Source organism: Chaetura pelagica, unplaced genomic scaffold (genome assembly GCF_000747805.2).
Source record: "Chaetura pelagica isolate M959 unplaced genomic scaffold, ChaPel_1.0 scaffold642, whole genome shotgun sequence".
Taxonomy (NCBI): domain Eukaryota; kingdom Metazoa; phylum Chordata; class Aves; order Apodiformes; family Apodidae; genus Chaetura; species Chaetura pelagica.
Window position 1 is genome coordinate 1,310,746 of NW_009952704.1, and position 17,111 is coordinate 1,327,856.

At 35.2% G+C, this 17,111-nt stretch overlaps 1 protein-coding gene across 1 annotated transcript in view; it reads left to right on the plus strand.

Annotated features, from left to right (window-relative positions):
• LARS2 (leucyl-tRNA synthetase 2, mitochondrial) overlaps nt 1–17,111 on the plus strand; it is a 90,524-nt gene that overhangs the window by 24,144 nt on the left and 49,269 nt on the right. Inside the window, exons 6-8 of the mRNA XM_009994101.1 lie at nt 3,435–3,578; nt 13,134–13,241; nt 14,725–14,884. Of these exons, the coding sequence (XP_009992403.1) occupies nt 3,435–3,578; nt 13,134–13,241; nt 14,725–14,884 (412 nt within the window). The remainder of the gene's footprint in view (nt 1–3,434; nt 3,579–13,133; nt 13,242–14,724; nt 14,885–17,111) is intronic.

Sequence of the window (17,111 nt, forward strand, 5' to 3'; positions counted from 1 at the left end):
TAGGGAAAGGTTCAGTTAACTTCTTAAGCAGGAGGTGAAACAAAGATGTTAAATGAGCATTCCAAACAACACTCTGTATAGCCAAGGCAACGCAGTTCCAAAATACCTGAGCAGCTGCACCTAATCAAAGCTGCAATTTAGTGAATGTTTCTAAGTTAAAATGGAAACAAAGATTTCTTAAATATGCTTCAACATTTCTTTTGTATTCTGTAGAAACCAAGAAACCCCATAGGATATAATTAGAGATGTAGGGATTATTCTCTGAACCCAGAGGAAGATGGTGAAAGGCATTTGGAATGACAGGGCATTACTGAGCTACTTCTCCTATTTCCATAGTCAAGATGTATTTGGAGATCTTAAAATACAACCAGCAAAAAGATTCAGTATTTGATATGTCCTAACATGCTGGATTTAGAGGGGGGGAAATATTTTTTATTTTCTGTGTTTGTAATTAAAAAAAATAAACCCCTAGCTTTGCCATAGCAAACTGATTTTTATCTGTAAATTTCTTTGCTTGATGAGTGATCCCAAGTAAATCTGAAAAGCATGAGGCTTGCTGCTTTGCTAGAGGCAGTAATGATACACAAAACAAGTTTTGCATGCAGGCTCCTGGTACTATGGGTTCCTGGAGATGTTTGGGTACCAGTGTCTTGATCTGCTTCCCTTTTAAGAGTCAAGGATCAGTTTGAGGACTTATATCAGCATCTGTCATCCTGTAGGGGATATAATCTCTGGTAGATATAAACCAGTTGCTTTTTGGCAGGAAACAGATGGCAGAGATAGCCTATAACCCTGGGTCCCTTCAAGCAGTCATGTGTACTTAAAGCGTATATTTACCCATGTCTTCAGCCTGCCTGCAATATATGTTGTACTTGGCAGTGCAAGTCTCCTGTCTTAGAATTTCATTTTGGGTACGAGGAGATAATACATAGCCTAACTGTGGCAGTAAGATTAATATATGTAGAATGTTAGTCTAGTTGATGCTCTGTTCTAGGAGCTTGTGTGTCTGGCCAGAAATTACCCTGGTAAGAAGGTGGAGACTCAGTATGTCCGGGAGCTGAAATTAGTGAGAATTAACAATGTCTGTCTGGGTGCTGCAGCATCCACGGAGGGCGTCTTTGTTTACTGTAGCAAAATCCTCTGTCTTCCTGAAATACTGATCTAATCAATGTATCGTAGAGGTTATTGACCTGGCCAGATGTAAGTATCTTACTTAGATTGAGATTAAATTCTGCCTAGACTGTACTGATTATTTTAATTAGGTATCTGTAGACTCCAGTGGAACCATAGACACCAGACCTGGAGATACTTACACTATAGATACCTGAAGTCAGATATGTTGAATCCCATCTTAAAAGCATACGGTCTACATTGGTGTAGTGAGGAGATCTAAATAGTTTGTGGTCTCTATACACTTTTGCACTGTGCTCTCTTGTTGTAGATGTCATTTAACACCTTCCTGGAGTCATAGGTTTGGAGGCTGTCGTTGTCAAGAAATCATCTCTGTGAGATACAAGTGGGAACTAGAAAGTGGAAGAAACTAAATGCAATTCTAAAAATTCAGAGTCAAGACCCTTTAGCTACAGATTTCCTACATGTGTATTTGCTTTGCTTTCTGTAATGTATTCAGATAAATCTTCCGATTATGAATCCTGAGAATATGTTGCTATAAATAATTATGAGGATCAGTTCAGTTACCTTCGAAAATTTGGTCATAAATTTGATCCAGTGTCCTCAAAACAGAAACAATATTTTTTTTCTCAACTTTGAGTCATAGCCAGTTTAATACAAGAATATGCTAATACTGCTTTATGCAACTAGCATTTTATTACTTCTTAATATTATCTGATTTATCTCTTTAGCTGTTGTTTTAACTTTGTAGCAGTGTGTAGATTTTTTCAGAACTTATAAATTCAGAGGTCATTACTATAGATCTGAGTTGTAGCATTTTTGAAGAAACTGTGTGTTCTGAAAGTCTAGAAAATAGATCAGTAACAATGCAATGTCTTGATTGCTTTTAATTTCCCAATTAATTTTCAAAAGCCTTTTATAAAAACTAGTGTGGTATTACTGGTAGGTAACAGATAAAAGGTAGGCAAACTGTAAAAAGTTTAAATTCCAGTGACTGAATTCACACACACTTAATTTGAAAGTGAGTTTGCTTTTATCAAAGAATGACTGTCATTAATTTCATTACAATAAATTTTGTATAAATCAATGTAGGTAGTCAGACATACACACATATAACACACATTGATAACTCAACCAGCAGAAGTGTTCCTACAGAAGATGATCCATGCATCTATCTTTCTGCTGTCCTCTCTATAAGATTTGTAAAATGGTTGTGATATTTACTATTCCTGAGACTATGTAGCATATTTAAAACTAAACAGTATCAGCTGTTTGGGAACTCAGGCATTTCAGAAGATGATCAGTGATATATAAAATGTGAAGTGAGTAACATGAGGACAGGGATTAGGCAGACTAATCCCTATAGTCCTCCCCATACCCAAATAATGCATTTGAAATTTTCATATCGTGTTTGATGTATTAGAATACTGTGAAGCTGGAGCTACTGCTTTTCAGTCAAGCTGATTTAACTTAGATTGAGCTGAAATACTGAATAACACTCAAAATAATGGATTACTCTTCTTTGTCACTTTGATTTTTTATTTTTTTTTTTCTTTCTGTTAATTTTTCAAGTTAATGCCTAGCATTGAATACCACTTCTGGAATGACAGGGTTTTTTTGTGGTCTTAGATCCTTCATGATAAATGATCAGCAAAACTGTTCAACACTGTGTGTGGGGGATGAGTTTGCTTTTTGCTCCTTCCCCAGTATCTTATGACTGGTATTTCAGTGAGCCCTCAGAAAATAAGGTTTGTAGGTTTGAACACCAGTATTTATTTCACTTTAAAATTTTTAATGTTTTTTATTTATAAGGAAAGATTATTCCAAAAGTAATTTAAACAGTTGACAGATGTGCAGAAAATATCAAGACTCACTTGAAATAAAGTTGATCACTGTAATTCTTTTTGGTGATTTTCAACTTGGGAGATCCTCAGTTATACATCCCCCTCAGTCTGACTCAAAGCTTTTGGATTAGTGATGGGCAACTTCTAAGAATCTGACTATGTAGTTTGCAATATAGTCAGTTGGAACACTTAACTATTTAACTCAAGTGCCAGCCTATCCCACAGCATGATCAATCAAAGCAAATGCTGCAAGTGCATTTTTGAGTTCTGCAGAGATGAATATTTAGGACATCTTCAATTGAGTCCATGTCACTGATTCAAATTGATGTTATAAAAATGTAGAAAACTCACAGGCCCAAGGGATGTTTCTAGATAATTCTTTGGATGTCTGAAAATTAAAATTCTGGTTCTGAAATAGCTGCTGAATTATTTTTTTTTTCTTCCTGCAACTGTTTTTAGGCCTTGGTTAATTGGGATCCAGTGGATCAGACTGTTCTAGCTAATGAACAGGTGGACGACAATGGTTGCTCATGGCGTTCAGGAGCAAAAGTGGAACAGAAGTACCTCAAACAGTGGTTTATCAAAACTACTGCTTATGCAAAGGTATGAGAATACAGGTTTTGCAAATTACGTTAGCACTTAAAAGAGGTGACTTTTCATCCAGAAATACTCATCAAGCTTTCACATGTGCCAGTTTGTGTAATATGTAATTGTATAATAATGCATGTGATCTGTCGCTGGGTATGTATGTATATAAAACTTATTATCCCTGTTGTCTTTCTGTTCACTTCTTCAAGCTGCTTCTGCTTTTATTTTGAGAATGAACATTTATATCAACTTCTACAAAACCTTTAAGCATCACTGCAGAGAACAGCTGAGTACTCTACAGATATCTGTAAAGGTTTCCAAAATGTTGTTCTGTGCATGACTGATATTCTGTAGGGTCTATTCTAGCTGCTACATCCAGGTTAATGAGTGATGTCATATTGCTTCCAGCTCAAGTGCTTTGGCAAGCATTGCCTTCATGTTCTCCCACTTCTTGTACAGTGACAGATGCTACCAAGTATCAGCAGGTGGTTTGGATTTTCCTTTTTATTTGCCCTCCACTGAGTCCTGTTTTTGTTGCTGTGGTTCTGGCACATTTTGAACAGTCTCATTCTGCTTCTTTTGGCAAGAGCTTTAAACATTTGGTTGAAGAGGGAAGAAATTTTTCTTCCTTTTTTCTTTTTTTTCTTTTTCTTTTTTCCAAACCTTCAAATAAAAGTAGCAGATGACTAGGTCCTGCTATTCTAAGTCCAATGTCTGGTATTAGATGGATTTCATGCTTTGGAATATTAAGGTAAATTAATTCCCTTTTTTGTTACTTAATTTTTTCTTTCAACTTGCAAGAGGCTAGCTAATATAGCATGTTATGTCTTACTTTCTGAAGAAGACTGTTTTGGCCATACAGCCCTGAATGGCCATGAACTGCAAGCCATAACTGAAGCTTATTCTTTAGAGGGAGAATGTCTGTGAGTTTACACTGGACAGTACTTCAGTCTCTTACAGACTCTGTGCCCACACTGACATGACCAGGAAATGTCACCACAGTGTTTTGTTAGAAACCAAATTAACACATTTTAAATACTACAACTTGGATTCCTCTTTCTGAAAATCTTGACTAATTATCCTCAAAACTCAACCTTGCACATGTTTCTTCATTCCTTACAGTAATCATCCCACTACTTTTCCAGGAGTGGTAAGAGACAAGAGTCCTTCCTTCTAAATCTGTTTCTTTCGTATGGTTTTTCTTTGGGCTCAGGCTGTTGACAGTTGATCTGAATCCATAAGTAGCATAGTGTTGAACACCATGGTTACAGGAGTCACTCTTCCTAGCCTGTTCCTCAAACCTTCTTTCCCACTTCTTTTCAAAAGGTCTTGGCCAGGAGACTAGGCTTTACTGAGAGGGACATTAATTTACCTTTATCATTTACCGAGTTTTTCATTGCAGAGAGGAGGGTCCAGATTTTACAGAGCTAGTCCTAAGAGGTGTGGAGGATAGATACATCTCCTTAACTTTAGGAAGCAAAAGATCTTTAATCACTAATATTATTTTTAAATTGTACGATTAGTAGTCATCATGCCTTCAGTTTAGCAGGGAGGATTGTTTCATGTCTTTTGATCTTGAAGACTTGAATTTCCATAGATTTCCTGACTTACATCCTGGACTGGAACCTCTACCAATACAACTTACTTTTCTTGAAAGTCTTTGCTGTTCAGGGGCTTGATATAGTTGTGCTTCTAATGATAAAGAAGTGCAGCAATTAGGGGTTTTTTTATCCTTACCTGACATCTTGCCAGTAGACATACCCCTCTAGAATAATACCAGGTTCTTCATAGATGTCACTTCCCTTTTCCTCAGTTGTTTGGGGCTCACCATGAACATGTGTGTAGTGCCTTCTCTGCAGTTATTTTTCAGGCACCTGAAGGCTCAGGATTCTACAATAGTGGAGAGCATTTTAAGCCAAGCTGGGCTTGGGTGGTGATGGTTGCTTATGGTACTCCATATGCCAAACTCCTGTAAATGGGAAATACATGAGGACATTATACAGGTTATCTTTAATGGGACTGGGGATTTCAATCCATAGTCAACTTTTTCTGGTGTTAAAAAAACAATAGAAATAGGAATTTGCCCTTCCAGAGCTTGTCTGGTCCTAAGGTCTTTATGCCCCATTTCTGAGTCACTTGCCTGTTGAGCATCTTTTTTCCAGTTCTGCTTCTTTTGAAGGCAAGAAAAGACAAGATGGTGCCAGATTAGTGTGGTCAAAATTAATTTGCTCCAAAGACCTACCTACATTTTCTGTTACTATAGAGAAGCTTTTATGTCTTTGAGCTATACTGCCAGCATTCTTATCAGAGCTTACCTGACCCTCCGTCTCCTGGATCTCACAGACTGGACAAGTTCACGGACACAGCAGATTTATTCCTTCATTTTGCAAGATGTTCTTTTTACATTTGGGAAAATGTAAGTGGATCAGACTTTCAGTGAGTCATATGGCTAAATTTCTGTTATACACTGAAGTTTCACAATTTTTTGTCTTGAAATTAAAACAATGGGAGACATTGACATTATCTGAGAGTAATTTAATAGTTGCATTTTTTGGGGAAGATCTGCATTTTTTTTCCCACTTTGGCTACTTTTAGACTTAGATGGTTAGTATTCTTTAAGTGTGTTATAATTCTCCTACTCATCTTTCTCCAGTGAGAGGCCTTAGTCTGGTTTTGTTACGTCATGGGGGAAGCCATTTGATTCTGGTCACCTTTTGCTTCAATCTTCCATGGTGAATATTATTTCCTCTGAGAAGTTTACAGAAATTCAAGACCCAATGTCAGAAAGCTTCACCTTTGCCCTTTTTCGACAACTAGGCTCTGAGTTTTCTTTAAGGTGACATAGTGGGAAAGCATGTTGAAGAAAGCTTTATTTCTGGTAAGTAGCTCCTTTCCTTTGTGGCTTAGAGGAAGATGTAAATCTTTATTTCATAACCATGTTTCATAGACAGAGTTCCATTTAAAATACATTTAATGAATATGCTATCCCTCAATTCTTCAAGTAAAATCCCATCTAGCAAAAATGGCTGAATATGTACACATACAAGTTATTTTGTACTTGGAGCATCCACAAAATATTTTGTTGTAACTATTCAACCTATTTATACTGCATATTGATGATCTTTCTAGTCATCTGTGTTCCTCTCTTTCCTTCATTTATTGTTTTATGTTTTTTCCTCTCTCTCACAACTTTAATAAAACTAAGTATTAGTAAGGGTAATCTTCATCTGCAATGCTTACATTACTAGTCAAATAGCAGCAAGGAGTTACATGATCAGTAATAGGCTCTGAGGTTATCTAGTGTGTTACAGGAGTCAGTGTTTCATTTCTACACACACTATTCTTTAGATTTCTGTTGTGTCCATGACAATGGTCTTCTGTGAATTTGCTTTGATTTACTTATTGTTGCTGTAGCAGCTCATAGTCCTTTCTTGAAATAAAAAATGCAAAGTAATGTTTTGCTCCCCTGACAATTTACCATTGGCAATGATTTTGTTGTTTTTTTTCAAAGGACAAAAATACTGACCATACTTTAAACATTTAGCAGAAGGCATTTTGTTTATGTAAAGCAATAAAGTAATCAGGACCCATTTTTTAAACTGAATTACACATGAAATGGCCTACCAGCTTTTATGAATTTTTAAAGAACACCTTAATGGTCACTTTTCTGTTGGCAGATTCCTTTGATAAAATCATAATGCCTTAACTGATGGCATTATTATTCAAATTGTTGTCTGCACATGTAAGATGTTTAAACTAAAACATTTAGTTGCTATGGTTACCCAGCTGACTCTGTAGGCAGATTCATTGGAAAAATCTGTCTGTAAATGTTAGTATTTTCTGTGTGCACCTGTAAGTTGCTGTTACTGGTTTTTTTGCACAGTCAACTGAGTCCTCAAATCAAAATCTGTAACGTTAGTCTTTGCATAGTCCCTGCAGAGTCAAGACTGTACTTCCTAAATTAATTTTGAACAATACTTTTTTATATTTTAGTTTTCAAATTTCACTCGAATAACCAGAAAATAATATTTTTTGGGAAAAAGAAATAGAAGCAGCTCTGAAACTTCAAATTTGCCCTTAAATTATCTGCCTTTTTTTTTGCACAGCAATAAGATGGTATATGCATGTTTAATTTAAATGCTGCAGAAAGTGACAGGACATACAAAATTTTGCTCTAATTTACAGTTTCACACACAGCTAAGTAGTACTCTTTATTTTTAGTAGTTCTGGGGATTTTTGTGCAGACATTGAGAGACAAATCCCTGTTGCATTCTGTGAAGCACGAGAACATAGATGTTCAGCATGATGCTAACTCTATGAAGAGAAAACAACAAAAGAGCTACCAGTTCTTCTTCAGCTTTTCTCTGGGTTTGTGCTGCATCTGACTTTTTCTGGTCTGACCCTTTTTCTGGTCTGAATAGAATTGGAATTGTTTTATGTAATTGTGTTTTGCTTGTTTTTTTATTTTCTATGTTATGTCTGAGCTATTAAGCAGAATGGTAGTGAAATGTAATTGAAACTGAAGTACCAAATTTTAGGATATTCAAGAGTCTTGATAGTACTTCATAGCATGAGGCAATGCTTCATCATTGGGGGGAACAGAAATGCTGGGGTTTTAGTTTTTCATGTTTTATGTGTGATTTTTTTCACTTCCCACACTTGGGGTGTGCTCACAAGTGTCTTCTTGCAACCAAATGCGCCTGATGAGCCTTATTTTGAAACTCTTCCTCTTGAGTCAGGTTGAGAGGTCTCTCCTGGACAGGTACCCTGATTGCTTAGCACTTCGTTAATAAAAAAATTACACTTGTATTGTCAACTTGGCAAGACAGAAAATTGCTTGTGGATATCCAGACTAGGCTGATCTTTTCACCTTAGTTTAAACACAGCATTGAATTACAGAATCATCTCATTAAGCTCCTGTTGGTATAAGATTAATCAAAACAATGGATGCTCAGTACTAGTAAAAATTTTAAGAAATGTTTTAACAAGCCTTTATATTTATGGAATCAATTACTCATCCCAAATATATGCTTTGTTATATTGGAAAGGAAGTATCTTCTCTTTGGTGATTGCCACAGTGAGAATAATTCTAGAGAGGAAATCTGGACAAGAATGCTGGCTTTACTTACTGCTTTTGAGGAATCATTTCTTTGCCTTGATTCTCCAGAGGTGTTTGTTGACCATAAATTATATGATAAACAAAGGGAAAAGCTCTGATGGTTCAGACCTTTTTGAGGAAAAAAAAAATTAAGCAAAATAAGTATCTTTGTTGTTGCTGCTTTTCAATGTATAGTTTCAGTATAGTTCATACATGGGAAGTAAGAGTCAAGACTGACTTACAATAGTACAGGCAGAAACTACTGAAGTAGTTTCAAAACTAGGAAAAAAAAGGAACCAAACAAGAAGAGATTAAATACCAGTAGAGGCTGTACTACATAATCACAGTTCAAACTGTGCAACAGACTGCAAAATGAAACAGTGGACAGCCTAACTTTAATTTCCTGTATTTAGTTAATATATTAAGTAATATTGCATGATGTTGTATAATCTTTAGTTTATATTTGGTTGCTCTTTTGGGAGCTTGATCAAATAAAGTGAAGAGTTTAATTTTAACCCAAATTTTGTTTGTTTTATTTTAATTTAGTAGAATACAATTTTATTTTGCTACTGAATCGATGCATTTGAAATTGAACTTTTTTGCTGACCTTTTTATTTCAGTCTTGTTGGTATGTTGTCAATTTGTCAAACTTCATTAACATGTCTTCATTGAAAAAAAAATAAAAATTTTATTTTGTAATTCAGATTTTTCACTTTATTTCATTTACTCACATGGAAGAGTTGTAATCCTCTCACCAAGCATTAAATTAGTGATAGGCATTGATCATACAAAAAATTGTATTTCCCAAGGTCAGAGACTGAATTTTTTAGATGCCCAGTGGAATCTTCCGTCTTTGAACCACAAGCAGGAGGGTGGCTTTTGGAGTTGAGATACTCTTGGGAAATTATAAAACACTTCTGTTCTTTGATTTATTTACTTTTTCTGTCTGAAGATTGCTACACTGAAGTTCTGTTTGTCTATGAATCTTCAACAGACTAAACAACTGGATCTGTGAGATCAGTTTTCCACTTCCTGATTATTTACTTCTAGTTTCAGACTTGGTCACTGTGTATGACGAATTTTCAGCAAAGTCATCTTGATTTTGTGAGTCTCTGATCATCTGAACTGGTTGACTTTCATCTTCTAGCTATGCCAGAATTTTCTAGGTGTCATGAAAGAGTAAAGCAGTCCTGTGAAACATCAGTTTATCCTGAATCTTTAATTTCTCCAGCACTTAAGTCAAACTTTCCTTAATGGTGTAAGAGCCCTCAAGTTGTTCTTATCCCTGAATGTAGTTTTGATTTCTTTAGCTTTTTCCTGAGTCTGTGTTTGTCTTTAGCTCGGAAAGACTGCTAAAATGGACTTATGCTTAACCTTGACTTGTATTTAATTAAGATGGTAGTAATTCCTCCTGTAAATAGAAGTTTACATTTCAAATTCTGTTGTGTCTTTCTAAGCCATGAAAGATGAAAGTCAAAAGACTCAGCTTCCTAATGTTTCCAAGTTTCTCACTAGTAAGTCATCATTGAATTTATTTGATCAGTATAGCACTCTCTGCTTACTGGATTGTAATGCTGCTGTTCTTTATACCTTTCAGAATCCAACATGGTTTTACTTTTGTTTATTTGCCTGATCACTGGGAGTCTTCCTGTTGACTGTCTTTTCTACGTTACCTGGTTAACAAGCTTGTGATTACTTAAGAGTTGTGTACATGCCCTTAAGGAACAGAGTTCTTGTTCAAGCTATTGTATCAGTAACTGCAAAATAATAATTGGAGCACAGTTCATGAGACTACTTTATTATTCGTAAGGTATTTTACCAAACATGGCAGTGACTTAAAAAAAAGAACATGGAAGCAAAAAACATGGAGTTCATATTTAACTTTTCAAGCAGTAGCTTGTAAATATTCAGGAATTTCTACTCTAGCGTTGGTCAGCTTCAATTCAAGAGCTTTGTGTACCTAAACACAGGCTACATATAACTTTTTAAAATTAACAATAGTTTTAACAAATATTTATAGATTTATGTTTGTGCAGAGTACAGCGGAACTAGATTTTAAAACATGTAAAACTATGTAAAGTGTTTGTGTCTTACGTGCTGTTCATTTTCTACTGCCATTTGTAGCTTTGACAAGAAACTGCAGTAGTGTGTTGAGTGCAAAGAACAAGACTATCATAATTCCAGATTGAAATTTTTTAAAAGTTCGGGGGTTTTTTTAAACAATATACTACTGTTCATTTGTATATTAAGATGTGAAAGGTTTGTGTTTGCAAACTCTGCCAGGCTGTGTCATAACTCAGAATAAGTTTTATTATCTTTGCTCAGTTGAATCTAAGCCAGCACTTTCTCTATTTAGCTGCATGAAGCAACTGTATTATCAAGAGAAGAACTGGACTAAGTCAGCCTGTAGCCTGTAGCTGCTAATAAGGCCAACTAACAGGAGTTAAAGTCATTATGAAACAACTATTAAGGATCTTGATGAATTAATCTTGCAGTGAAAAAATGTCTAGAAAATTTGGCTGTCAAGAAATTACAGCCTGTACAGTTTCCTTAGAGCACATGCCCATTTACCTGCTTCTGCCAGCAAAATGTAATGTATATTAGCATGGATATCCAAGAAGGAGAATTTATTAAAATCTGCTAATGTGTCCATCCAGTTCTGTATGTATTGACACAATTTCATCCTTTCTAAAATACATAAAATTCTTAGAAAGAACGTATCTAAGTATTTTATGTGTGTGTGTGTGTGTATATATATGTATATATTTATCTCCACTTATTCATTGTTCTTTGGTAGGTGTATATGTACATAGATTAATCATGGCAGATAAAGCTTAGTAGTCTCTGGAACACTAAAATTAATGAGAATAATGAGAATTTGTGATTCTCTGTGATACAGTAAACTTGCAATTCTGATTTACAACTAATTAAAGTTACAGTATGATTTAGAACCTTCCAAAACCTTACAATTCTTTTTTTATAAATAATCAGAAAATCAATTTCATTCTTAAGGATTTAGAGAGCAATAATAATCCTGAGTGGTGGTGTCATATTGTGATTTTTGAAGGACATACCCTCTATTGTATTTGAATGATAGACATGCAGCAGCAGTAACTAGAAAATAATCCTTACAATGCCTTTTATGCACCTTGCTCTGAAAATATTTTAAAAAGTAGTTAAAACACAACAGTTGAAAAAAAAGTGAGATGTATATTCACTAATTATCTAACTACCTTCTATTTAATTTGAGCAGCATGTAATAGCTACTGTCCATCCTTGCAGGCTGTTAGCAATTGATGAGATCATTTACACATTTGATGTAGGGCATCACAGCTGAAGGAAAAATTATTCAATATGTCGCCTTATTCTTAGATTTTAACTGTAATTGTTCAGCATATCCACTATCTGTCAGAGTGAATTATGCCTCTGACTGTACTTCTGCCAAAGTAAAGATTCTGGACAGTCATGGAGTATTAATAACACAAATGTGAAGTGTTATGAAGTGAAAAATGAGATGAACCTGGAGTTATCCATCCCTTTGTATGTCTTCTTCTCCTTTTCTTTTTAATATATTTCTTTTATTAAAAACCTACTGTTCACATGATTTAGGCAAATTGTATTTGACTTGGAATAGTCTGTTATGTTTCCATGCCACACACCAGAAAGCACATAAAGATACGGGTTTATCTTTTGCTGCGTAGAAATATACACAGAAGCTACAGGTTGGCTGTTGGACATCATGGCTAACGATGGAGCCAGCACTTAATTTCTTCTCTGTTGCATAATATATTACACTATGATTTTATTATTATAGAATTTTTCTTTATTATTATTCAATATGGATCCTTACTACTATTATTTGCTTTTAGGGTTGCTTTTTACAGGATGAAATCACCTAAAGATCCTAGTCAATTTTAAAGTCTGTTGTGCTTGGTAACGTATCCATAAAACATGAAAAAAAAAAAAAGGTAGGCAGTTGGAAACTGTTTGCCATTTTAAGTCAGAGCTTGAAAATTTTAGGACGTGTAAATGTCTTTTGTCTGACTGCCATCTCCAGGCTATAGTCTAGAACAACTAATCCAAATGCAGACTTCATACCTACAAGCACGTCTCTTATGTGTCAGTAGTCTTGTTCAGCTCATTAGGTCACTTAAACTTCCCACAATTTACGCCCATTGGGAATATTTTCTGTGTTTTCATCTGATGATTTTGTTCTGTGTTTAAGGTTCAGTTAATTCAAAAGGAAAGCCTCTTAATAATAGGACCTCTTTTGGAGACATCATACCTCTGTTTTACACCATGCTACTTCCATTCTCAAAGACATTAATTTGGGTCAGCAGCAAAATAAAACCAGCTTTTCCCATGTTTTTACTAGCACCTTCTTGTTTTGCTGTTAATTACAATTAAACCCATAGTCTTAGTTTGTATGCTTATAAAAGCTGAATTTCTAATTCTTTCTTTTATTGCACCAGGCTATGTTTGATTCTTTGTCTGATCTCCCTGAGTGGTACGGTATAAAAGAAATGCAAGCAAATTGGATCGGTGACTGTGTTGGATGCTCTCTTGACTTCTTGCTAAAGGTAAGTCAGGAATGTCAATGCTCCCGTCTTGTTTGGGCTAACTGCAACCCCTGAAATGAGTGATGGGATCGATTTGCAGATCTAAAAAGCTTGAAACCTACTAAAAAAGATTATTAGAGGTTCATGCCTAGGCCATCACAGATCCTGAAGAACACCAGTTGTGGGTTAAAGAGATCCTCCCTACTGCCCTCCTTAAGAAAGGGTTTGTGTGTTCAAGTGCAACATTACATGCAAATTGACTGTGTGTATGGGCAAAATGCATGCTAGCTTATAAGCATTCCTGAAATACAGGACATTTAGGGGAGCAGTTCCAAGAGCAGTATTGAGTGGCACTACACAAGTCAGTTGGGATCTAGCTGGGCTTTAGCTCCACTCTGCACAGGATCTTCTCTGTCAGACCCAACGTGACCTCAGGCAGGCTACTTTATTGATGTTTGTCCATTATTTAATTTATTCCTGTCATTTAAATAACGAAAACAAGACAAGAAAAGAGAGGAAGAAAAGAGAAACCTTAAGAGAGTTATAATTATTTAGAGAAAAATGGTAAAATCTGAAGTCTTTCAGAAGAGATGCAAAATGCTTTTTTAATATGATAGTGACAGAAAAGATTGTCAGAGACTGATGGAATTTCAGCCCTTGGGCTTCAGAGTTTATTGTTCTCATTTACTCTGGTCTAACATTGTAAAAGTGACTTCTTATTTTAAAATACTGAATTTTTAAGAACCTTAAATTGAGACAGCTTAAGCTTTCTTGATACCTTGAATTGCACACTGCTAGCAGGTGCTTTTTTGCATTGAAGTTGTTTTTGTCAATTGTTTCTGAAAATCTATATGAATACCTGTTTTAAAAAAATCTAAGACCTCCATACACTCCACAGTTAATTGGCCTAAAATATAAAGTCCATTGATAGTGCTGGGTGATAATTCATAAGTAGTCTTCTGGGTTTATTACTATCATGTCTAGTTTTTTAATGTTGTGCCAATTTTTATTGTTTTATTCCTGTACGTAAATTGCAGCATTGACTTCATGAGAGAAGTGTGGTGGAAAGCCTGGTAGCTGAGAAAATCTTAAATTCTCTTTAGATTTCAGAGGTAATATCTCATTTCTGTTTCTTGGAAACAGGGCATGCATATTAAAACAGAATAGAGGGATTCTGGGTTACTTTATAAGGAATTTAGTCTAGCTCAGTAGCACAAAGTAATATTACATATGAATTTAGAATATCATTTTTTAATATATATTTTAATAAACTTAGGCAAGATCATAAGGCAACTTTCTCAAAGTCTTAAAAGTAATTTTTGTCAAGATTTGATTCTGGAAACTCCCTATAGTGGGAATGCATCTGGCTTTGATACTCAAAATTGTATATTTCTGCAGGGTGATGTGTATTTTTAGTTGCATAAGAAGGAAGGAAATCTAAACCCACCAACTTCCAGTGCTGAAAACAATAAACTAATAGGAGACATTTTCTGCTCTATTTCAGGTTAATGGTAAAGTAACAGAAGAAAAGCTGGCAGCTTACACCTATACGCCTGAAGCCATATATGGAGCTTCCCATTTATATATCTTACCAACTCATAGGCTGCTGCATGGGAATAGCAGTCTCAAGGAGGTCTTCCAGAGGGAGTTCATCCCAGGGAAAGGTGATACTTTTCTCATACTGCATTTTCTTGTAGAAGAGTAACCATTTTAGAGAATGGTCTTGAGAAAATGTGTGTCAAGCTGAGCATGAGCTGTTCCTGTTGAGAGAGAAGAGCTCTTTGGATTTGTTGCATATGGCAAACAGTATCACATCAGCCTGTCCTGGCTTCAGATACAGGAACAGTAGCTCTGTTAGAATTCTTCCTTTTATAATGTCTGTAAAACTTCATAGCATATAAAAGCAATGTAAGAGATTCGTGTTTCCTCATGTACCAGAGGTGAGTAATCCAACTCTGCCTATGTTAGCCCATTGGAAAATCTTGTGGATATATGGTAATTTGTCATTAGCACAAGGACATCAGAATTCATTCTTGGATGTGCAGCAGCACCAACAATGATCTCTTCTTCCCGCCATAGGGAATATAAAGAGGGTGAGAAATAATTAATACATAGCAAAGCAGATCATTGATAGATAGCAAAATAACACTCTGCTGTGCAGGTCCTTAGTTAATACATTATTCTAATGGAGTAAATTCAGACTAGTCCTGTGGCAGATCCTGACTGGTACAGAGGATACAAGTATCAGCTAATTCTTTAATTGGTGTTGATTGGTTTCCTGAAGGCTTCTACCACCAATTCTGCCTTTATTTAATATCCCTGGCCTACTATGTTTTTGTTGTTTGGAAAACCTGGAAGTTATAAGAGTACATACAAAGTGTGCTTCAGACTGGTGTTCAATATTTGCTTTTTCCTCACTGGTAAACAAGTGGCTTCATTATCTGATGTCAACAGCTGTGAAGCAGGAATCTTGTGGGCAACTGTGATGATTGAATAGAAACTGTTTTATTTTTGAGTGTTTCGTATTTGTAACCTTGGTAAAATTCACTTGGTAGCAGAAAAAAATGGGGCTTGAATGTGTTGGGTATGTAGAGCTCTTGCCTCAAAGCTGAGTAGAGCTTTTTGTTAATTTTTTATTCAGGAAAAAATGTATAGTTCTTGCAATTCAGCCAAATCAAAGCAGTAACCTCAGAAGCACAGATTCATGCACTTGTCTGTGTCTTTGTTGTATCTTATGCTTTTAGCCAAACCACAGAGGTGCAAAACTTGTTTTACTAAGGACTACAGTCTATTTTTTATATTGTTTTTAGGAGAAAATACTTGAAAGGCATCATTTTGTGTTTGTTAACAATAGATGTCACCATTTGGTTGAGCTAAATGAAAAAGTTTTCATCCAAAATAATAGCAGCAATAAAACCTTGGAAAGATGCTTTAAACTGGACATAGAATCCTACAATCATAACTCTGCTATTGTTGTGTACTCCTGCTACTTGTAAATATATGCATTCTTCAGTTGAAATTGGCTGATATTCTTATTGTTTCTTGAGCATTTCAAAGGCAGAGATTAGTGTTTTCCAAAGAAGAGATCATAAAGAGAAAGGATTTCTGCATGGACTTTCAGCCTTGGTACATAGGAAGGGCCAACAATGGCAATTAAGTAAAAAGAAATTTTTTATTTTCACATTAACCAAGATTTTTTAAAAAAAACATTCACCAGTAGCATTAACATTTTATTTATTTTCAGCAGAAAACTCCCTTTCTTCACTGTGTTCTCGTTTAAATAATTAAGAGGACATTATGTTTTTACATTTTCTAGGGAGGAAAAAAAAGATCTTGTATGGAAAAGTAACTTAAAATTCTAATACTTTTACTCTTGGAGTACAGCTCAGTATTTTAGGCTATTATTTAAATAGAGGTGAGCAACTGGTTTTCAAACTTTAAATTTTTTAGCCTAGCAAAATTTGTGTTAATTTAAAACCTGATTGTCTGGTTTTGTCAATGAGAGATATTGGAGATAAAGATTTGTTCCTTAAATTGTTCATTAACTCATTATAATACTACACATACATTATTTTACATTTGTAAATGTAAGACCATCTCTTTATGGCTATTATAATAATGACATGAGCAAATGAGCAAAAGAAAACATGCCTTCATAACCTGGCATTATTATTATGGCTTCCAGCATAAAATCAGAATTGTTGCTGGATGGAAGAGAGGAGTTATTTTTAAAAGCAGACTGTCCTACCCACTCAGCATCCTGTTCTTGAGGCTTTTTGCTTAGTTGCCTTTAAAGAATTAAATTATTCCTTTTCTAAATTTTTAAACAGGAGAAAAGCTATGTGCACTGGTATGCACATGAGTAATTTTATCTAGAATGTAAGTATCTCA